The 25,018-nt window shown below is 40.7% G+C and overlaps 1 protein-coding gene across 1 annotated transcript; it reads right to left on the reverse strand.

Annotated features, from left to right (window-relative positions):
* On the reverse strand, positions 5,888-9,429 carry LOC109839105 (peroxidase 55-like). Its single transcript, XM_020407538.1, has 3 exons — positions 9,176-9,429; positions 8,634-8,825; positions 5,888-6,130 (listed from the first exon to the last, which is right to left on the reverse strand). The coding sequence occupies exons 1-3, from the start codon at positions 9,380-9,382 to the stop codon at positions 5,888-5,890; spliced, it is 642 nt and encodes a 213-aa protein (XP_020263127.1). The 5' UTR covers positions 9,383-9,429.

The raw sequence follows: 25,018 nt of genomic DNA on the forward strand, positions 1-25,018 counted from the left end.
CAAAGCTCGTGAAGACTAATAAACGAGACTGGGACGATAAACTCGGTGAAGCACTCTGGGCTTATCGCACCACCATACGCACACCTACAGGGGCCACCCCATATTCATTGGTATACGGATGTGAAGCTGTGTTACCGTTGGAGATCCAAATCCCATCTCTTTGGATCGCTCTCGTAACTGAGATGACAACTGAAGAACAACATCAAAAACGTCTCGAAGAACTCGAAAGGTTGGATGAAAAGCGCTTGGAAGCCCAACAACAAATTGAGTTTTATCAAGCCAGAATATCTAGGGCTTTTAACAAAAGAGTCCGACAAAGAAGCTTCAAGGAAGGAGATCTGGTCCTCGCTGCTTGCCGACCGATAATCCTCAACTCCAAGAAGAAAGGTAAATTTGAACCCAAATGGGAAGGACCGTTTGTGATAGACACAGTCTACTCAAACGGCGCGTATCGCCTGATTACTCAAGAGGGCGACGGGCAATTAATGCTAATAAATGGGAAGTTCCTGAAAAAGTATTATCCCTAGTACATTCAGGATAACCTATTTACCGGGAAGTTCCTTGAAGAATATTACACTCAATTTTCTAGAGGATAACCCAAAATCATTTTCACCACAAAAATCCCTCACTGATCAATTTCAATTGGCAGTGAGTCCACCAAAAGTGTCTTTCTGGTCCTCTTGACTCTTTCCATGAACAAGAGGTCCACTTTCGATTCAGAGTCCCCTTTCGATAAACGAAAGAACTCACTTCTCTTTCTCTTTGGTTAAGCCTTCTTATAGTCATAACCTAAGTTGAAATTTCATTTCGATAAACGAAAAACTCATCTTCCGATAACCAAGCCTATAAAAGGTAAGTTTATCTAGATTTTCCAGATTCTCGGAGTGGAGATCCCACTTCTAGTTTCTTTTGCGCTGGAAATAGAATATGAAATTCTTCCTTTCTAGAATCAAGGAATAGAATATAAAATTCTTCCTTCCTTGTTTTTCGGGTTCGCCTTCACCCTAAAAAGAAGACCGGGAAATAGAATATAAAATTCTTCCTTTCCCACACTGATCTTTTCCAAAATTTATCAATCTAGGATTCATCCTAGGAAGTTTATCCCGAATCCTAAGCAAGGATAAGTCTGCGCCTAGCACGCGCTGCCGGTTTAGTCTTTTTTCCGTAGAAAAAGACACCAGAGTTCGATTCTAGGGTATTCTATCCTGAAACCTAAGCAAGGATAAGTCTGCGCTTAACCTGCGCTGTCGGTTAGTTCTTAACCGTTAAAAAAGAACACCCGTTCACATATTCAACATTGTGGCAGGTTGTTATTAATAACACCAAAATCCATGCCTTACACGCATGGGGAATTTCATCCTGAATCCTAAAAAAGGATATGCCGACGCCTAACACACGTCGCCGGTTTAGTCTTTCTCCGTAGAAAAAGACACCATAGTTCGATTCTGGGGTATTTTATCCCGAAGCCTAAGTAGGGACTAACACGTGTCGCCGGGTAGCCTATTCCCGTAATAATGGCGAAGTCTATGTATTCACATCACAGCACAAAAGTCTCAGAGAATTCACTCTCTTAGCACAACGTGACATGCGGAACGGATTTAGACAATCCGCATGCTAGCCCGATTCAAACGGTAGTCGGTAAAGGCTTATCAAACCCGTTGAAGGCTGGGGGTTGGCCAAAAATCCTAAAGTCAACACCTAACACGTGTTGCCGGGTAGCCTATTCCTGTAACTATGGCGAAGTCTATGTATTCAACATCATAGCACAAAAGTCTCAGAGAATTCACTCTCTTAGCACAACGTGACATGCGGAACGGATTTAGACAATCTGCATGCTAGCCCGATTCAAACGGTAGTCGGTAAAGGATTATCAAACCCGTTGATGGCTGGGGGTTAGCCAAAAATCCTAAAGTCAACACCTAACACATGTCGCCGGGTAGCCTATTCCCGTAACAATGGCGAAGTCTATGTATTCGACATCATAGCACAAAGTCTCAGAGAATTCACTCTCTTAGCACAACGTTACATGCGGAACGGATTTAGACAATCCGCATGCTAGCTCGACTCAAACGGTAGTCGGTAAAGGTTTATCAAACCCGTTGAGGGCTGAGGATTTGCCAAAAATCCTGTAAGTATTATGACCGTTGGGTTCATAATCAACAGAGAAACATAATGATAAAAAGAGGAGTGTGCTAAAGAAAAGACTTTATTTCATTAATAAAATTAGACCAAGTGGAGATACAAGAAGACGTCTCAAATCAGATCTAACAAACTGAAGGAAGCAATTTTAGCCTTAACAGCGGCAAGTTTCTCTGCGTGTTCCGCTCGAACCTTCTCCTCTTCTTCCTTCTGAAGCTTGGCATAAGCAAGAACGGCGGCAGCGTCAGCAGTTACGTCTTCTCGGCGCAACGCGTGAAGAACCTCCAGCTCTCCTCTATAAACATTTTGAACTCTGGTGCTCACGAGCTCAAAATCTTTTAGAGTCCTCTCCCCTTGGACGGTCCTAATCCCTGTCCTATCAGCAATGTTGTTATAAGCATCTATCTTAGTCCGCAGATGACGTTGCCGTTCGTACAAGTTCGCAACGATGATTTCTTGCTCTGATATGCGTCTCGCTCGGGCCTTACGCTCGTGCATCCTCTGAATCTGAGCATCGATCATGAGCGGCGTGGCCTCATCATGTGGGTCGGAGTATACTAGCTCTTCCAAACGATACATGAGTTCCTCTAAGCAAGTTAACCTTAACTCACATCATCTAGCTAGCTGGATGTCACCTATATGCCGAATGTCTTTAAGACTATCTGCTATGAAAGGGAGCAAATCATAAAATCTTCCCCGTCCAAAACTAATGGCGGTGGCCGTTTGTTGCATAACTTTCTCTAATTTTTGGAGGATGCCCTACATGGATTCGGAGACCGAGAGGACAGATTCTTGGCCAGGCATAATTGCAGCAATGGGATCCTCTTCCCCTTCATCGTCGGATATCAGGATGATTTCGGGTCTCACCATCTTCTTAGACATGGTGACCTGCAAAATAAATCAGAGGATCAGATCCAGAAAAAAATTTACTTATTTATTACAATTAAGCCCCTCAAATCTCCAAATTCTACCCCCTGAAAGAGGAGCTCGATGCGCCAAATCATAAACCCTAACCCTCATATGCAATACCATAAATTCATGTACTAAATTGAACATGAAATATGCCAAAATTATGGAGGATTTACCTGAGGAAAAGCTCGAGATGTACTAAATTGAACATGAAATATGCCAAAATTATGGAGGATTTACCTGAGGAAAAGCTCGAGGATCCGACAAAAAATTAGACATGAAATATGCCAAAATTATGGAGGATTTACCTGAGGAAAAGCTCGAGGATCCGACAAAAAATTAGATATTGAAAGAGGCTTAAACCACGTGCTCGAGGGGTCAGAGAAAAATTTTTATATGAAGATTTCTTAGGGATTTCTCAGTCAAAGATCAAAAGGAAGACTAGATCTAAGACAATTGTAAAGATTTGAGGGAGAAAGGATGCTCGAGGGAAGAGAAATCAAGAAAATTGGACAGGGGGGGGGGGGTCGAGGGAAGAGAAAAGTGAAAAAGAGGTTAGGGGGGGGCGGCCCTAGAGAGGAGGAAAAGAGAGAGAAAAGAACCCCTTTTATAATGTGAACCAGCCCTGAACCAGACCGGACCAGGTTGAACCAGACCAGACCAGTCCAAATCAGTTCAAAAGAGGCTAAACCAGGCTGAACCAGGCCAAACCAGCCTGAACCAGACCAGACCAGAATGAACCAGTCTGAACCAGTCTTGAACCAGCCTTGAACCAGGTTGAACCAGTCCTGAACCAGTTTGAACCAAATTTGAACCAGAATTCAAATTGAAGCTGAATCGAGCATCGAAACAACTTCAAATCGACCGAGGGTTCAGTCCTTGGTTTATTCTTGCCTCTCCCGCACATTCGGAAGAATCAGAAGATTTTTTGAACCGAATTACTATCATTTTTTTGGCTCATTATCAAGCCGGTTCAGCTCATTATCTGGCCGGTTCAGCTCATTCGGGCACAGAAATTACTCCAATAAGGTATACGAGTATAAACTATTCCCTATTTTTGTTGAGAAGTTTCTGGAGAGTATTTTTCTAAAAATATTCTTAAGGATAACTCAACAACACTCCGACAGACGTATGAGTATAAACTATGTCAGACGTCGGACAACGCGTTACAAATGAAGACTCAACGCCAACTATCGATGGCCAGTTCTATGTTGAACCAACAAGCACGAGCTAAAGATCAGAAAATTAGGAATCGACTTCAAGTTCAGAATTCCGACAACGGTCAGATAATAAATGCAGCACCAGGACCCTTACAGACATTCGACAAAGCACCGAATAACCTAAAGGATTGAAGGAATCAAGAACAGAAGCCATTCCAAGGTCCCGTTATACCAACTGAAGGTTAGAACAATCATATCCAAAGTATTCCAGACTCTTCTATAAAAGAACGAGACTAAAATTCTTTGGAGGGGGTATCTGTAGGCGTATAAAACTGCTTATAGGTCCCTTAGCACAGCTCGGCACAAACCGACGAACCATCGGGTGACGTATCTAAACATGAACGTTAGTCCACAACACCGAAGCCAAGTGACACGCAACAAAGTGGATTAACGAGGCGACGAGGCTAACGAACCGCACACAAATAACGGAATACATCCACTCGCGTGCGGAATCAAGCTAACGGATCGGTGGGTCAACAAGTCATCCAACTATGGAATGGATTCAAACTCGAACACCGAGGTGGATTTACTGCCAAATCAGGATCCGGACTACCAAATCGGATCAACAACGAAGCTCAGATTGAAGGCTCAAAACTTAAAAAAGATTAAAGCTTTGGAACTTTGAAGACTTGCTCTTTCAGATCCGGTGCTCGGCGATCGTCCACGTCAAAAGAGGCAGGAGTTCGAGAGGGATCGGATCTGAGATCTACGCGATTATACTCCGGATCAAAGCTTGACCTTTGATCCCGAGAGGGCGATTATATCCTTGGTGAATTAATCCCCCCGGCTATTGTTTCCTTCGTGAAATAATACCCGTTATATCGTGTAGATCCGACCAGATCTAGATCATGTGCTAGTCCACGGATAAACCCCGGCGCAGGCGAAGAACCCACCAAAGCGAGTGACCGCAAAACAGGAGCTCGCGATTTGTTCGAAAAAAGAAAGTTGTAATTTTTATTTCTTTTTTGATCTCGTTGTAACTGGATCTTATAAAAAGACCGGATTTTTGTAATCGATGGAATCAATGAAGAAAGCAACAATTTTTCCCGCGAACACGCACCAACTCCAGAAACAGGCCCAAACTCTAGAGGAAAACGCGATCGACCGTCACTGTCGACCGCCAAAGATCCAGAGGCACAGTGAGGCCCCGTGCACGAACGCGGTTGACCGTCACGATCTCGCAGTCAACCTCCGACCATCCAAAACGTTCCCCAGGCTCCATCAACTGTTCTACCAGTCCTACAAATCTCCACCTTAGCGAACATTCTGCCAAAACTGAGCTGACACTGACCACACCAAATACCTCACTTGTTGCTTCCAGTACGCCATGGCAACAGACTCATGACAACGGACTCCATCCACAACAAGTCGAGATACATACGGGAATGCAAACACTCACCCAAAGCAACAGTGTCTACTCACCAAATCGGCTGTATCATAAAGACTGCATACGTATCCTCTAGTCCAAGGAATCAAGCCTTCACGTAGTTCACCCAAATGGCCTCCAAAGGCCCTCAATACAAAAGAAGAGTTCTCAACTCTTCATCAACATCAACACCCAATCTGCGACTGATAGCTTCACCAATGACCCCAAACTGACACGATCCAAACACCTCCACCTAAGGTGACCCAATGGCCATATACAAGCTACATCCACCAGCTGCACTCGAATCTACCAACTTATCATCTACATCCTGAACAATCTGATCCCCAAACTGTGCCACATCAGCTGGAATCCTAAATAATGCAGAATAACCTGGAGTATGTGAATGTGGAGTAGCATCACCCTCCACCCACTGTGATATCCCACTGATCTGATCTACACTCTCTACCTGCCGAGAGTCCAATGTGACATACTTGCTCTGAACAAACTAAGAAGCTCTCAACTGATAGCCAAAAGAGCCTCTGAATCCCAATCGTGTAATCGTATCCAATCTCACATCCATGATGTAACCAAGTGCTGGGTAGCCAAACATCTGACGTGATCAAAAGTCTGAAATAGCTCCACCAGATCTAACAACTCTCAATACAGCAGTCGACAACCTTATAAGATGACCCAATCATGTAGAATACCAAATCCACTGCTCGGCAACCAACACCGATTCTTCTCCAGAAAGGAACATCTCACCGAATCCGCCATCTCATCTCATCACCCCAATATCTCCTCTCCTACGAAGTGTCTCCAACTGCCATGAGCTCGGCACGAATGCAAGAAAGAACCCTTACTAGAACTAGTACGATGGGTAACCTTTCTGCTAATACACCTCCTCCAACTGTTACGGATTACTAGGGCTTCATACCAACGGGACTTGGTTGTAACCCATAAATGCCTAGTACAATCCCCAACATAGGAAACACAATACTGATTACCTCCCATTGATGCCTCCTTGGAAGGCCCCCAAATGCCTGACTGAACACTTCCAATAAGACCACTCGATCGATGGATAGAAGTACCAAACTCCACCTCGGTCTTCTCGCTCATCCAAACGTGCTCAAAGGACTTCAATCTACAGGTCATAGCACTCCTCAACAATCTATGCACGATATAACCAATCATATATCCCAGCAACAAACAATGCCACAGTCTAGCCAAAGAAGTCGTCAGCTCTCTATCAATCACCATATTCCCAAGCAAATAATACAAGTTGCTCCTTCTGACGCCCTTCATCACAATCATGGACCCCAATGTGACCTTCAAGCGTGCATCCACCAAGATTACCCTATAGCCTGCTGCCTCCAATGCACCAAGTAAAATGATGTTCTTCTTCAATTGAGGAACGAACCTCACTTCAACTAACTCCTGAATCATCCCGTCACTCATCCGAATCCGAACGATACCGATACAACTAATATAGCATTTGTGATCATTACCCATGAGCACAACATCCCCTCTTTCCAACTTCTGAAAGCTGGAGAACCAATCCCTCCTAGGACATATGTGGTAAGTAGCACCTGAATCCAACATCTACTCGGTGGAGTCGATAACACCAACTGACAGAAGATCTGGGCACGAATAGTCCGAAGAATCCGAATCTAAAATGTCGCCACTAGCCTTGGCAACATTCAACTCTGAAGCTTGAATAGCTTTCCCCTTATTCTTCTCGGCTTGCAATTTTAGGCATTCGGCTTTCCAATGTCCATCCTCTCTACAAAAGGCACACTGATTCCTACAAACTATAGGATGTGCCCCTCTAGATTGCGACCTTCTATCACGGTTTGGACTCTTAGCTCTTGCGACCAATGCCCCCGCTACCGGCTCAATAGAAGTCTCTTTATCCTTCTTTCGAAGTTGATAATTCACAAGTTCCGCAGTGACCTCACTATACGAAAGAGATGCCTTCCTATTAATAAGAGTAAGGATGAATGTCTCATATTCCTCGCCGGGCAAGGAACTCAACAATAGCAACGCATTGTCCTCATCTTTAACCATGACATCTACATTCGCCAAATCCGTAAGAAGCTTCGTGTAATGGTTCATGTGATCACTAATGGATGTCTCCTTCTTCAACTGGAAGCGATAAAGCCTCCTCTTCAAATGCAAGTGATTTTTGACGTTCTTCGTTAAATACTTACCCTCTAGGACTTCCCAAATCTTCTTAGCCGAAGTCTCATTCATCACATCATATTTTAGATCTTGGAGACAAAACCTAATCACACCATACGCCGTTCTATTAATTTTCTTCTAAACCTTCCCATCAATGTTGTCTGGTTTCCCGTCCAACTCCAATGTATCTTCTAAATTTTGCATGTTTAAATAAAAATTAGTCATTATCTAAATTTTATTTCCGGACTGTAAATAAAAATGAGTTGCTGCTTGTCAACTCTGAAAATTAGTCATCCTAACTGAATTATGTTATTCCGTTAATACAAAAATTTCAGTCTAGCTGATATTAGTCTTTATCTATGCATCTTTGACTATTTTACAGCTACAGTAAACATATAATACTATTAGTTTTTTATTGTATATTTTATTAGACTCTCAAAAATAAAGACAAAGAGTGAGTCCAAAATTCACCTGAGCCCAAAACTGCGTTGTCGGAAAATCTCAAGGCCCGAAGACCGAACTTTACATGGGATTCATAAAACTTACTCTACCATGTTACCTGATCACTATATGCAACAATATTAAATTTAAAAAATATGTACTCACACAACAATATTGATTTTTTAAATTCCGCATAGAATTTGTTATCAGCAGGATTCAGATCTAAATTATTTTGATACTTCTTAGAGCCATTGCCACTATAATACCAAAGCTCTGATGTTGTGGTAAATGTTAAGGGTTATAGTCTTATTATTCAACTTATCAAAATGGTAAAATATTTACAGTAAGGTTAAGATATATGTACTATGATTAATGCTTACTAGTGCCACAACATCTCTGGCTGACATCGCTAAAATATCAGCACAGGAGACTACGCCAGGACAAGCAGACTCGACCTCCTGTTTGGCCTGGATCACAGTGTCGAAGCCATCGCCGGCCAGCGAGAGGTTGTCGTCTGCATCTTTCTCTGCATCTCCGTTTGAGGATGAGATCAGGATTGACGCGTCGCATCCCTGCAATTTTTTTTCATGTTCTTGTGCAAGTGATCTTTATGAAGATTGATAGTTTGTATAAAAAAAATCCCTAACAAGGTGTTGCGTAGACATAGGAAATTATGCCGTATAAAGCCATATAAAGAAGACTTTCTATGCTAGGTTGTCTTACTGCTTCTATTATTCGTAACATTATCATTTTGTTTTCTTCCTTCTTAAGCATAGCCTTAATAAAATACCTTGTTATCACTGGATTTTTTAAATAACCAAACTAGTAAAGAGGATCGAATAAAAATACCAATTTAATAATTTAGCCAAAGCAAAATCTATGTACGTTACCGCCTATTGAGGAGCTCTATAAGAGGCCATACCTCAACAAAGCAATCATGCAAGAAGAGCCTCAAGGTGGCCGGAACCGTGACGAAGGTTTGCTTTACCTTTTTCATCACCGTTTGCCTCACGATGAGCTCGACATTTGGACATGTACTCTCATAGAAATTGTGTCTTAGTTGTGCCTCTCCTACATCAATTACCACCAACACCACAATATAAAAGAGCAAGGCTCTCCAAAGCTCCATGTATTTTTTTTCCCTAATATTGAGAAGTTTAGACTCTCCCTTATTGTTTATGCAAAGAGAGGAAGGAAAGACTACGGTATTATGGACATTAGGAGTATATATAGTGAATCTTTCAGATTCTTCCCAAAAAAGGGGGAAAAAGAGTAATAGTTGGTTTCTAGGATAAATTTTCAAACCGTCTACAGCTTTGGGGGAAAAAACTACCTATACAGTTTGTTTGGTAGAAAAAATTTCCAGCTGTCTATAGCTTGGGGTGAAAAGCCCCAATATACGACCCTTAGATCAAGTAGAGATATCTTCCAAATCTTTGTATAAGATGGTACGATCGGGATTTTGTACAGTCCTACAAAATTAGCCGGGGTTTTTTTTAACCAAATTCACTAGAACAAATTTTTGTTTCCAAGATTATTAGAGAAGTGTTCTATAAGATTTAACTGAGTTTTTAATGTTCATCGGGCAGTACAAAGAAGGAACTGAAGGTCCATAAGCGATATGACGCTTAATTTCTGTGGAATCAGATCATTTTCAGTATTAAAAAATTATGAAGAGATTTTTCCTTTCAATTATTTATTAATTATTTAGCTAATAGTCGCAATTTGTTCATTTAATTATTGTTTGGGGGAGAAAGTTGATTTTTTCATTGAGGTAATCATTACAACTTCAGTTGTTACAATGACAACAAAAAAGATAGTCTTTTTATAAGACCCTTACAAAAAAAAAATACAACTCTCGTCAAACAGCGCAACGGGTGTTTATCGCCCACTGCTTGCGTGAGATCTCGGCCTGTGACGGGGACGTTGATATCCGTGGACCACCAATGATCAGATCAGATCCGAAGCTTCGTTGATTCGCAAAGGAGTCAAGAAACCGAAGCAATTATCTCTACAACAGCGAGATAACCACTCTTCTTGAGATCACCGCAACGGGGCGATGTCAAGGAAAAGAACCGGGCTGCAGATCTATCGAACTCTCCTTCTTAATGCCGAAGAATTCGCTGAAGTCTCCTCCTCCTCTCTGAAATTCGTGCTCCTTTAGTCTTTAGTTCGGCAGGGCTTCGCCAACGTTCAAGAATTCCAGATCTGAAAAAATAAAGGCCCTGGGGCTGTATTTATAGGCTTCGGGAGTCCTGTTTTCAGATAAGAACGGCCGATTCCCTCTTATCCTCAGTCGTAACCAATTAATCATGTTCATGCCTGATATTTTATCAGTTGGAGCAAATCCAGGTGGTTAACGATCGAAAAACCACAAAAAACAGCCAAATCTGATTTTCGGGTCTGCAGACACCCGTGGGTGTCTCGGCCAAGCCGAGACACCAAGGGGTGTCTTGGCCTTGGCCGAGACACCAATGAGTATCTCGGCCAAGCCGAGACACCTTGGGGTGTCTCGGTTTGGCGGAGACACCTTGGAGGCTGAGACACCTTTGGGTGTCTCGGGTTGACCGAGACATCAAAGAGGTGTCTTGACTTTGGCTTAGGGCTCGGTCTGCGCATTCCGATCGTTTTCACCGTATTTTCATCATCCGAACTCGGAATCACACGGTTCAGAATGCGTCGGAAAGCCGGCGAGGAGATATACAAGCTCCCATGATTGAATCATATGTGGAGTAAATGGGACACAAGGGGCGCTTCGTCTTTCGTAAGCGATGTGCAACTCCCGGTTCATTCGTGTTTCTGTTATTTCGAAATTCCGTTGCTTCGGATGGTCTATCGATTCACTTCATGCGTTTGTCGTCGTCAAATGAGTTTCTGTGACTCGAATAGTGACGTTCATCATCTTCTCTCTATCTCCAGCCGCGTGCGGGGACCTATAGGTAATTTTTGACGCCTACAAATACTCCCTCCAAAGTGTTTCAGTCTTGTTTCTTTTATAGATGAGCCTGAAATACTTTGGATATGATCGGTCCAACCTTCAGTCAGTGTAAAAGGACCTGTAGTTATCTTTGACTCTTGACTTCTTCGATTCTCAGCCTATTCAATATCTTAACGAATAACCGAAGTTGTTCTGGCACTGCGTTTATCGTCTGGCCGTCGTCGAAGTCTCAAATAGAAACTGGTGAGTTGGTTTTGGCTCGTATCGTCGAGTTGACTTTGAACTGATCATCTCCATCACAATATATTGACTTGCGTTGACTTTCATCGCAACCCGTTGAATGGTGTTGACCTAGAGTTACGCGTTGACCGACGTTGACCGGCGTTGACCTTGGGTTTTGGATCGCCCTGTGTTGACTTTTTATCGTAACACATTGACCGACGTTGACTTTCATCGCAACCCGTGGTAGTCTCAAGTGTTGAGGTTGCAGGACCAACTATTAAAGCTGATTCATCTGCAGGTATGGATCTTATCCTGAAGTTGTTGGATGCTCAAGTCACAACACCAACTAATGAAGCTGGTGCGTCAATGACTCTCACATGTATAGGATTTTTAGCAAACCCTCAGCCATCAATGGGTTTGATGAACCTTTACTGACTATCGTTTGAGTCGGGCTAGCATGCAGATTGTTTAAGTCCGTTCCGTATGTAACGTTATGCTAAAAGAGTTAATTCTTTTAGTGCTACGATATTGAATACGTAGACTTTATCTTTCTCACGGGAATAGACTACCCGACCGTATGTATCAGATGCAGACTCAGGATTTTTGGCAAATTCTCAGCCATCAACGGATTTAACGTGCCTTTACCGATTACCGTTTGAATCGGGCTTACATACGGATTGTTTAAGTCCGTTCCGCATGTGACGTTATGCTAAAATAGTTACCTTTTTTAGTGCTACGATATTGAATACGTAGACTTCGTCTTTCTTATGGGAATAGACTACCCGACAACACGTGTTGGGCGTTGACTTATCCCTTCTTAGGATTCAGGATAAAAGTCCCCATACTTGTATTCTGGTGTCTTCTTCAATCGGTAAAAAACTAAACCGGCAACGCGTGTTAGGCGTTGATTTATCCCTACTTAGGATTCGGGATAAAATTCTCCGTACGTGTGAAGCACGGATTTTAGCGTTATGAATAACAACCTGCAACAATATCAAATATATGGGCTTTTGTCCTTTTTACGGTAAAAGGCTAACCGACAACGCGTGTTAGGCGCTGACTTATCCCTTCTTAGGCTTCGGGATAAAATTCTCCAGACTTGGATTCTGGTGTCTTCTTCAATCGGTGAAAGACTAAACCGGTAACGTGTGCTAGGCGTTGACTTATCCCTTCTTAGGATTTAGGATAAAATTCCCCACACGTGTAAGGTACGAATTATGGTGTTATGAATAACAACCTGTCACAATGTTGAATATGTGGGCTTTTGTTTTTTTACGGTCAAGAACTAACCGGCAACGCTTGTTAGGCGCTGACTTATCCCTACTTAGGCTTCGGAATAAAAGTTTCCAGACTCGGATTCTGGTGTCTTTTTTAATCGGTGAAAGACTAAACCGGCAACGCGTGTTAGGCGTTGACTTATCCCTACTTAGGATTCGGGATAAAATTCCCCGTACGTGTAAGGCACAGATTTTGGTGTTTGAAAAGTAATGTCTTCTGTTGGGGCAAAGACGAACCCGACGCTGGGGAGGAAGTGATGCGGCATAAACATGTACCAAAAAGGTTGCAAGTGCACAACCGTGTCAAGTTATAGTATTTAAGATATCGATCCCACGAGGAAGGTGTTTTGTAGGAGAAAATATAAAATTGGTTCTTATGTTGTGTGCATGAAAACTAAACCCAAGAGGGTTCTAGCCTCAAGGTGAATAGTATAAGAAATTAAAATCTAACTACAAAATAAATTGCAAAATCTAAACTACAAAATAAAATTGCAAGAATTAAATGTAAGAAAATAAATCTACTCTATAAGCATGAAATAAATCTAAGGCAAGAGGGTTCTAGCCTCTTGGCTATTTAACAAGAAAATAAAATCTAAACTACAAGCATAGAAATAAATCTACACTAATAAGCAATAAAAGAGAAAAAGAAAAGAAATGCAAACCTTCAAATAATTCTCCATCTTCATCTTCATCTTCATCATCCAACAAAGAGAAGAAGAGAAAAATTTAAAGTGGTGAAAAAATTATTATTATTAATTGCAACAAAAAGTTATAATTTTGGAAGGCCTTCTCAATTAAGAGTAGCCCTCCTCTCCAAAAGGAGTTACAAAAATTTTTACACCTCTAACCCCTCACTCTCTACCCCTATTTATAGTAAACATCAGTGAATGAGAGCCATTGGATCAAACTTGAGCCCCAAGACAAGCATAATCAGCCATTGACGCGCGCTACAGTAATCTGGCATCGATGCAGGCATTGATGCGGGTATCGATGCAGGTATCGATGCCCACATCGATGCCGACATCGATGCCGACATCGATACTCATTATTTCCAAATTCTGATTTCACGGATAGCTTCATCTCGTCGAGATAGGCGATTTTCATATATTATATGTTAAATTCCGCCTTCCGGATTAGGAGATATCATCGTTTCTTTGTGGCCAACCATTTTGAATATGATTTCTTTTCATATTAGATTTTTGATTTTCTCCGGCTTCTACAGGCTACTCGGCTTGATTCTGGGCTTTTGGATAATTTGGAAATTGATTTTCCAATGGGCTTCTTTGATTCATTTCTTCATTTAATCGATGGGTTTTTGTTGAGAGATGAGAGTTTGAGATTTATTCTTCATTAACCTGCAATTAAAAGATAAAAACAATTATTAGTGGTATATTTATTCATATAAAATAGATAATGAGGATATAAAATTATAATAAAATATGATTATCAGGAAGAATTTTATATTCTATCTTCAGTTGTAAAGAAAACTCAAAGTGAGATCTCTACTTTGAGAATCTGAAGAGTAAAACTAAGAGTGTGATCTCCACTCCGAGAATCGAAAGGATTCAGATAATCCTAACTGTCGGAAGATTTGATTACCGAACTAAAGATGAATTTCTTGTTTATCGAGAGTGAATTATGATTTTGGCCCTAACTATAGGAAGGTTTGACCCAGCGGATGTTTGAGGTGACCCTAACTGTAGGAAGGTTTGATCACTTGATTTGAAAGTTGCCCTCTCATTCATGGATGGAATCGAGAGGAGATTTTGGCTTTGGTCCTAACTGTAGGAAGGTTTGACCAAATGAACAGTGAGAGTGGGCGTATAAATTACAATGGGAGTGTTGATTCATACAAATCACTCGAAGAGAGTCCCTGGTGTTAAGCGACAAATACTTAACACGAAGGGGTTTGACAATTGTCAATGATTAGGAGACTAAAATTCCGAGTACTATGTTAGGACTTTAATAGTGGGAGTTTATTATTTATCACTTTGTTTGTAATAACCGGGTTATCCCTAAGAATATTACATGTAATATTCTTCCGGGAACTTCCCGTTACATGAATCATCCACCCCCAGCTTCCTTTGCAAAACTGGGTCTAACATTGTACTTATTTAGATAACCAGACTATCCTTAAGAATACCAGACATGGCACTCTCTAGGAACATCCCATGAAAGAAAGAAAACAGTTTAGACTTATATACCTGTTGGAGTATGCAGGGAGCAGTTTAACCTCATATACCTGTTGGAGGATGGAGAAGCAGTTTATACTCATATACTCTTCGGAGTGTTGGAAGGAGCAGTTTATACTCTTATACTTGTCGGAGTCTTTATTCGACTTAATTGAGCGTTATGACGCCGACTTCAACCAAGGTTTGGATGCTATTCTTGAGAGCGAAACAAGCCTTGGTAGGATGAAGGATCCTCCTGTGGTACGCACAGTACTTTGGATCCGAAGTATTGTCAGCTTCCTCCTAATCTGCGATAGGTGGTAGCTTGATTTTATTATTTTTAAGGAGGGACTCGAAAATGGCTGGAACATCTTCGTCCTTGAAGGAGTACTCTTTTTGGAGTCTCGGATCCGAAGCGTTTCGCTATCTCCGAGGTTGTTGTTATGACGTCTGATTAACTTTAATAACTGTTGCAGGTGCCTTCCCCTTACCACGGGAGACGAAGCTCGAATTCGGAGGGTTAGCCGTCGGTTGGCTTCTCTCGGCTTGCTTCCTTCTGAGGAAGCGTTCGGTCTGCTCTCCGCGTACCTTCAACTCTTTCCAGGTGTTGGATGGTGCTACTCCCATAACTTCCAATATATCGATGGATAGATTGTTATGACAAGTTTGGAGGATGAAGTCTTCTGTGACTAGATCTCGATAGTTCATCGCTTTATTTCGAAAGAGCTTGATGAAGTCGTCAACTATCTCGTTGTATTCCTGTTTCTCATCGAAGAGTGTCCTGATGGATATCTCGACGTCGTCATCAAAGAAATTACCGAGGAATGAGGTATCCATATCGTCCCAGCTGTTAATACTTCCAGGCTTAAGACGACGGTACCAATCGAAGGTAGGCCCACAAAGGATACCGACGAATGACCGAACCATTAAGGCTTCATTGCCGGAGATCATGCCCAAGTGGGACTTAAAGTAGATCAGATGTTGAGTAGGGGAGCCCTTCCCGTCGAATGGCGTGAAGTTGATCAAGTTGAACTTGGCCGGATATGGGATCGACTCCCACTCTCTCGGGTAAGGACACGAAATGCCGGTCCTTTTCACCTCTTGAGCAGACATTAGAGCATTAATTTTGCTCTCGATGTCTTTCATCTTTTTGTCCTCGTCTTTATCATGCTTTGGACGATTTATGAGAGGAACAATGCGGCCACCCCAGGCATTATCATCTTCGGTGGGACCACCCCCAATGTTGTTGTCTTTAGTGGGGCCACCTCCAGCATTCTGGTCAATGGGAGAGTTATCAGCATTGAGATGTTCATCCGCATCCGAATCGCTACCTGCTTGGTTAGCATCATTGTGACGACTGGATTCACCGAATTGATTGGTCAGAGCCCGAATTTGTTAGTCATGCTCTTCCTTCATCCGTATCATGACCATTTTCAATTCGAACTTAAAGTTCTCTTTTTGCTTAGCTAAGGCATCCTCGATGATTTTGGCCATTTGCTCGGTGTTGACCATAAACGCCTCGCGGGATTGTCCTATGCTGGACACCGTATTGTCAGAAACGATAACAGAGTTCGCATCTGATACTTCATCGTCCGAGGATAATCCGTTGTTTTTCCTCTGATAGTCCCTACGCCTAGTAGTTCTTACGCGTAACCGAGTTATACGTTAGGATATGTCTGAAAAATGTCGGGGATTGAAACTTCGCGTTGACTTCTCCTTATCGACCATATTGATGGTGACCTTTGGGAGTTCATCATCTTGCGCAGCTGATCTTTTTCTATAGAAACGCCTTGGCTTGGACTTGGACGTTTTGGTGGAGATCCTTTCAAATACCGAGACCCTCTGTGGAGCAGTCTTAGGATAGCTACACACTGATAATACTGTCCTGATAAGTTCGGTACACAAACAGTGAGAGTCCGCTTCCCGGGTATTTCTCTTTTGAGATTTATTCGTACCCCCAGCCCGATAGTACAACTCATCAACGTTGCAGTCAGAGCAACCTATCGGCTGTTGGTTTGATTCCTCAGATGGAACGCTGTCGTCTGTTCAGCGAGTCTTCTTCTGAATAAGTAGCACTTTAATGGCTTTAGCAGGAGTCACACGTTTGGAATCACACCCGTGTGAGGATGAAATTTTAACGGGCTCCTGGTTTTGTGCAGGCACCTTCACGCGGGTAGTTATGAGAATCAACTTGTTAGGATGTCGCTTACCACCCCCAATCTGGATGGTTGTTCGGGGTTCCTTCAACGGTCCCAAGTATTCCTTAATAGGAGCTTTGTCTTGATCTTCGTGTAAAGGACCCATGCGATCCTTTAATAGAATTCTAAATTTGGAGAGCTCCACGTCACCGTAGGGTTTCACCGAAGGTGTGGTAGAAGAAGGAGCGGGATCCGAGGTTGACGAAGGCTGGGGAGCAACGTTGCTTGTTTTTGCCTTAAGCGTTGATTTAGCCTTTGGCATCCAAATTTGTTTGGATCTCGGCGAACTCTTAACCGCCTCTTCCTTTTGCATTTCTTGTGCTTTTTGCATAAGGATCTGGGCATGCGCAAGAAGTACGCGACGCTTCTGAATGTGCTCCTCAAGAGTGGAACGGTTTCGTTTGACACGAACCCATTCGTTAGTAGGTGGTTGGGAGGAGATTCCCGAAGCATGTTGTGGAGATAGCTTAGCCACTTGGCGCTTTCTAAACTCCAAATCCGCTTGGTAACAGAGTCCGTCCACCTGATCCAAAGCCTTGGCGAATTGGCGCGCGAGTTGTTGGCGTTGCCTTTGACGTGCTCTCCTTGATAGAGTTGGTGCGCCTTCAGCAGTTAACTCCTTGATCGCGGAGGAGTTCAGATCTGCAGATCTGATCTCATTGGATGCCGACGGATCATTGTGAGGTGCAGCTGCAACAACGGTAGTGGAGAATTCGCCTTCTTGAATCTTCGGATCTGAAGACTGGCGGATCTTTCGGGCGGAGGAGACCTTCCTTCACTTGCGAGGAGAGGCGGATCTGGAGGAGGAGGAGGATACGTACTCCTCGAACTTCTATTGGTCGAACTCGTATTAGACCTCTTCAACCACAAGGATCTTGATCGTCGGCTGTGACACGACAACCTCGGTAGCGAAGCTGGTGGCTCCTACTATGTTCGCCAGCTTGTTTGGGGAGAAAGTTGATTTCTTCATTGAGGTAATCATTACAACTTTAGTCGTTATAATGACAACAAAAAAGATAGACTTTTTATAAGACCCTTACACAATGAAAAAAAATACAACTCTCGTCAAACAGCACAACTGGTGTTTATCGTCCGCTGCTTGCGTAGGATCTTGGCCTGTGATGGGGACGTTGATATCCGTGGACCACCAAATGATCAGATCAGATTTGGAGCTTCGTTGATTCGCGAAGGAGTTAAGAAACCGAAGCAATTATCTCGGCAACAGCGAGATAACCACTCTTCTCGAGATCACCGCAACGGGGCGATCTCAAGTAAAAGAACCGGGCTGCAGATCTATCGAACTCTCCTTCTTTATGCTGAAGAATTCGCTGAAGTCTCCTCCTCCTCTTTGAAATTCATGCTCCTTTAGTCTTCAGTTCGGCAGGGCTTCACCAACGCTCGAGAATTCCAGATCTGAAAAAATAAAGGTCTTGGGGCTGTATTTATAGGCTTCGGGAGCCCTGTTTTCAGATAAGAACGGCCGATTCCCTCTTATCCTCAGTCGTAACCACTTAATCACATTCATGGCTGATATTTTATTAGTTGGAGCAAATCCAGGCGGTTAACGATCGAAAAACAGCCAAATCTGATTTTCGGGTCTGCAGACACCGGTGGGTGTCTCGGCTTGGCCGAGACACCAAAGAGTGTCTCGGCTTGGTCGAGACACCAAGGGGTGTCTCGGAAAATCCGAGACCCTTCGGGTGTCTCGGCCAAGACGAGACACCAAGGGGTGTCTCGACCAAGCCGAGACATCAAAGAGGTGTCTTGACTTTGGCTTAGGGCTCGGTTTGCGCGTTCCGTCTGTTTTCACCGTATTTTCATCATCCGAACTCGGAATTGCGCGATCCAGAATGCGTCGGAAAGCCGACGAGGAGATATACAAAATCCTATGATTGAATCATATGTGGAGTAAATGGGACACAAGGGGCACTTCGTCTTTCGTAAGTGACGTGCAGCTCCCGGTTCATTCGTGTTTTCGTTATTCCGAAATTCCGTTGCTTCGCATGGTCTGTCGACTAACTTCATGCGTTTGTCATCGTCAAATGAGCTTCTGTGACTCGAATAGCAACATTCATCGTCTTCTCTCTGTCTCGAGCCGTGTGCGGGGACCTATAGGCAATTTTGACGCCTATAATTATTTTCATATCTTTGGTTTTAGATCATCTCTACCACTAAACTAAAATATAATTGAGAGACCACTACTTTCAACTACAATCCTCTATTATTTAGTTTATTTATGATTGTATGTAATTTTTTTTGAGTGATACATGGAGCATACAAGTGTTAATTAAATTAGAATTAATCACAATGCGCAATGGATATACAGTTGCAATCAAAGTAGTAGTCTTTTTGCTACTTTTGACAGTGGGAGAATCCAAATCCAACTAATTTGTGTGTTGGGTTTATCTCTACTTTTGATTCAAGAAGCATCATAATTTGATTGATAGCACTTTCTCTAGTGCTTTTTAAAGAGAAGCTAGATCCCATTTCTCAATGGTGCTTAGTTTAGAAGCACTTTGGTACTCCCAAAGTAGATTTGGAATGTTATTATCTCAGAGTTTATTTGCCCATATAATATCCAGTTGTTTCAGAAAATTATTCTTTGTTATTGTTTATTGTTCTGCTAAATTCAATTTTGTGGTTAAGAAATGATCTGATTTGGACTTTATATCCATGTAACCATTGTAGATGCTCATAAAATAATTGGAAATTGCCAAACTCTGCAGTCACACATTATTTTGTATGTTCACGGTAAGTTCTTCACCTATTTCACTGGCATTTATAATGATTGAAGAATATAAAAAGTCCAAATCAGATCACATGTTAAGCATGTAATTTGAATTTATCAGAAAAATAACAATTGGAATATAAAAAGTCCAAATCAGATCACATGTTAAGCATGTAATTTGAATTTATCAGAAAAATAACAATTGCCAAACATGGTACTACGATTAGCAAAACCCTTCAGGAATAAGAATCACCTAAGAGATTAAGGTTAATTAATAGAGATTATTAATTTTCATTGTGCATTACTGTGGTTTAGATGATTGAGAATTTATTGGGGAATCGCATAGTGCGTAGTGGTTAGGGCTGTCCAAAAAGCCCGCGGCGCGGGCCCGGCCCCGGCTCGGGTTTTGCCCGGATGCCCGGGCCTGGGCCCAGGCCCGAGTCGGTTTTTCAGAAACTGGTCCGGACCCAGGCCCGACCCGGCCCGGAATAGTGTCAGGGAGGGCACAAAATCCTGGCCGGGTCGCCCGGGACCGGGCCCGGCCTGGATGAAATAATCACCAGAAGGTGACCGTTTGTGGTAAATGACTGAGACGGCCCGGCCCCAACGGTCACCTAAGGTGACCATTGGGCTGTTTTGGCCGGGCCGGCCCGACCCGGTCATAACGGCCAATTTGAGGTTTTGACCGTTTTGCCCCCAATAACAAAAAAAAGGGTCAAAATGTGAGGGTTTTTTGGTCATTTGCCTAGGGCTGCCTCTATAAATAGAGGGGGTTTTCACTTCTTCTCCTCACACCAAAACTCTTCTACTTCTCTCTAATACTCTCTTATATAATATTATACTCTCTTATAATCTCTTATATTTTCTAATACTTTCATCAAATGACTTCTGGATCTGAATATGAAGAGCAAAATCTATCTCCTACTAATCTAGAAATTGTTGGCCTTCTTGTTTTGATGATGTTTAACAAACAATTTACCACTAATGTTGTTTGTCTAGTATTTTTGTTTTCTTATTTATTATAGATAAACAACGTTGTTGGAGGATGGATGGAATAGAGCTTTAACGATGATATCCAAAGGAGGTTGGCGGAATGTCGGTGAAGCCTTGTAATTCAAAGTTAAAGATCAAGTTCAAGCTTCATCCGCATGTGTACCAAGTTGAGCTACAATGAAGATCAAGATCAAGCTTGGGTAATCTAGTTTAGATTTTATATTGTTTGTGTTAATTACCTTAAGCTCAACATCATATACACACACGTATTTGGTTTCTATGTATATATATAGTTATATATATACATGCATGGTTTTGGGTTTTCATGTTTATAATATGAAATCACATATTTCATATTTAAATGCAAATTGGAAAATTCTTTTTCTAACATGTTTGTTTTCATGTTTACAAACATTTCTCAAAGTTTCATCAAGTTTGGAATTGATTTGTTATGTTTAATGGAATTTACAAAATCATGTTTTTGTTCGTGCACATGTTCGTGCATGTTTTACAAAACAGATGAGTTTTCATAAATGGAAAGTGATATTTACGAAATTCTTTCTTTGACATGTTTATCTACATGTTTAGAAACTCCTCAAAATTTTACTATTTTTGGAGTTGATTTACTATGCCCAATTGATTTTACAAAATCGTGTATGTCATCAGTTTTTTAGAAACTATAAATCTGTATTCAAACATTTATTTATCTCAACTGGGAAATTATTTTTCAGAAATTATTTCTCTAACATGTTATTCTACATGTCTATAACCATCCCACAAAATTTCATATTTTTTGGAGCTGTTTTACTATTTTTAATTGATTTTACAAAGATAAATACGCAAATTTCCAGAATGCTGGATTTTGGGGTATTTTGGTCTTTTCAGCCTATAACGGCTAGTAACGGCGAGTTTTTGATATTTTCGATTTTTGGGGGTTTGTGGCTGATTTAAGAGGCTATAAAAAGCCCTCAACTTTCATTGTTTCTCATGGATGTTTAAGAGAGTTTTAAAAAGAGTTTTACAAGTTTGTTTAAGGGTTTTTAAGTTTGTTTCAAGAGTTTGTTTATGAAGAACTTTCACAAGAGCTTGAGGAGATCATTCTATGGTGTTTGGGCATTCAACTCTTCTCCCTCTCTCTCTTGTCGTCTTTAGAGAAGTGTTTCTAAACTCAATCTAGCTTTACATTTATATATAAATGTTTGATTATCATTTTATTAAGCTAGAATTTATTTGAGTTTAGTTTGATTTGATTTACTCTTTGTTAACACACACAACCATTGAGCTTATTGTATTTATATACATAGTATAATTTGGGGTTGTGGGTTTGTGACTAAGAGTTGTGCTTAATTGAGTTCTCATCTTGTTTAGAGAACAATCATTTGATTTATATTGTGCTTATTGTGAGATACACTTTGTAATACACTTGTACACCGAGAGGAGTGTGTGGTGAGAGTCGGGGATCGTCCCAAGAGGAGTGGCGTCGGTTGATGAACCTAGGGAAAGGTTGTAACCGAGCATTTGAGGGAGATACGGCTAGGTCCAACACTTGTGATGGTGTAGAGTGGGTTTGCAAGAGTGTGAGTTGTAGAGTTTTCGGTTAGCTAGAAAACCGAGTGTGTAGAAGTTTCGACTTCCAAATCGAATTGTGATAGTGGATTTCTCCCCGGGAGTGGGGACCGGAGACGTAGGACGGAAGGTCCGAACTCCGTGATCATATTATGTGTTTGCATTGTTTATTTGCACACTATCACATTTGTAGTTTGATTATATCACCCTTGTATTAGTTTATATATCCTTGCATATATATTTCATCATATAGGATATATCTCATTGTTTACATTGCTTATCCTAGCTCATATATCTTATTGTATTTCATACTTGCTAGGATAACTCATTAATTAATTTTAATTGACATATAATCAGATTAGATTAGCATAAGACCCTAATCACCCCCCCTCTAGGGTCTAACAATTTCCTCTTTTAAGGCTTTTGACAGTCCTTTTTTTTTGTAGGGTTTTCTTCTCGGCTGAATGATCATCGTATGTTTACAATGAACAATATTTTGTTAGAATATTTGCTTAATGCCTTTGACTCATCATTTTCTAACAAATTTGTTCATTTTGATAGTGCTTACAATTTATGGAAATTCATAGAAGCACATCAAGGCAACTTGTAAGAAATCCAACGTAGTTTGGAGGATTATTCTTCAAGTGAGTGTGGAGCATTATCATGTACACGGCCACTAGGCGATAGCCCTAGTGTGGTAAGCGATTTAGAATCCGATAGTGATATATCCATCAATGAACTCGCTTGTGCATATGATAGATTAATGCATGCCTATACTAAGTTGCATAATAATTTTATAGATTTGAAAAACAAGCATGTTAATTTGAAATCCGATCATGAGTTGCTAGGTTCCAAATTTGATATCATTGCAAAAGAAAATATTGTGCTTAAAGAAAACAATGACTTATTAAATTTGGAAAATGAAAAATTGACCTCATCCATTTCTAGCTTATCTCATGCTAAGAACAATGCCATATTATAAGTAGAGAACATTAGAAATGAGTTTAATTATTTATGTTCTACTTCTAATGCTAATGCATATGTGCCTAATGATGAGTTGAATAATATTAAAAATAGAATATCATCTTTAGATTCAACTCTTAAATCATGCATTGTCAATAATAACAAGCTTATGGACATGTGTGCTAAATCTCATGCTAAAACATCTAAACATCCTATTCATCATGCACACATGTATAGTAAAGTCTACAAATGCACAAATTGCGGTCGTAAAGGCCATCTTGCTAGATTTTGCTATGATGTACAAAAACCCCCTAAGGCTCATATTAATCCTTCTTGTGCATCTCATCAATCTTCATCATCACATTTTTCACATACACTTGCACATACTCATCATGTTCATCATAAGCATGCTCATGTGTTTAAATGTGATCATTGTGGTCGATTTGGTCATTTGGCCAAATTTTGTTTTGATTTAAAGAGAGTTTCACATTTGCAAAATAATTTTAAAAGATCATCCATGTTTGCAAATGTTTCTAATATTTCTCGTGCACATGTTTATGGTCAACAAAATCAAATGGGCCTCTTTCATTGCACTAATTGGCTTTGAGCTTTATTAATAGGGGTCATGTCCCTAACCAATCCGGCACCAAAAATTCTTGGGTGCCAAAATGATTTTTAAACCAAGAATTTTCGTACTTTTACTTTTTCTTTTTCTTGGTTTTGAAAATTACGTTTTAAAATCTTTTTGTTATGAAAATAATTTTTCCTTTTGTTTTCATAATTATTAGTCTTGATTTTGATGAGAGGTTTGTGTTTATATAACCCTCCGGGTTTATTGGGTGTTTATTCTCAAATCAAGTTTACCGGATGCTAAAATGATTATATGGGTTGGAACAAGCTCAAGAGCTTGATATAATTGTTGCCTCTCTTAAAAATTGTGTTTTGATTTGTTGCTTTTGAATTCATTATAATTCACTTATATGATGATATTTATGTGTTTGTGCTAATGGATCATCTATTCGTGCTTTATAATGTATTCTATGAGTGGTTTGATCAAGTCTTACAAAAGAATTTTTTTGATGATCAAACATCATTTTTGGTTTAAATGGTTGATTTATGATTTCATTTGGTAGATTTGTTTTCATTCGAAAACTCTTTTTGCATGATTCTCATGTTTTCTCTCTTTTGATTTCATAAATCTATTTTTTATACATGGTTTTTAGGCTTGTATCTTGAGACACCTATTTATCATGACATATCATTATGTGTTCTCATTAACTTGTTTGTATGTGAGTGATATTTAGCATATTTTTTATTTATGCTTGCTCACATATGTTTTGCCATGATATTCATTTCATATATTCTATATGGCTTTTTGATAGGGGGAGCAATCCCTATAAATATTCTTTTTATACTCACCTATGCTTATTGATAGGGGAGCTTTCGCTCTCTTAATTCTTTTGTTACCTTTTTGATGTTGTCAAAGGGGGAGAAATATTATGAGTATATTCGCTCTCTTATTCTTTTTGTCCCCTTTTTGATGTTGTCAAAGGGGGAGAAATATTGTGAGTATATTCTTTCTTGTTTATATGCATGTGAATTATAAATTATATATTCATTTCCTTCATGCATATATTTCTTTTTGTAAATTGTTTGTCATCATCAAAAAGGGGGAGATTGTTGGCCTTCTTGTTTTGATGATGTTTAAC

The sequence above is a fragment of the Asparagus officinalis genome, chromosome 4 (assembly GCF_001876935.1).
Source record: "Asparagus officinalis chromosome 4, Aspof.V1, whole genome shotgun sequence".
Lineage (NCBI taxonomy): Eukaryota > Viridiplantae > Streptophyta > Magnoliopsida > Asparagales > Asparagaceae > Asparagus > Asparagus officinalis.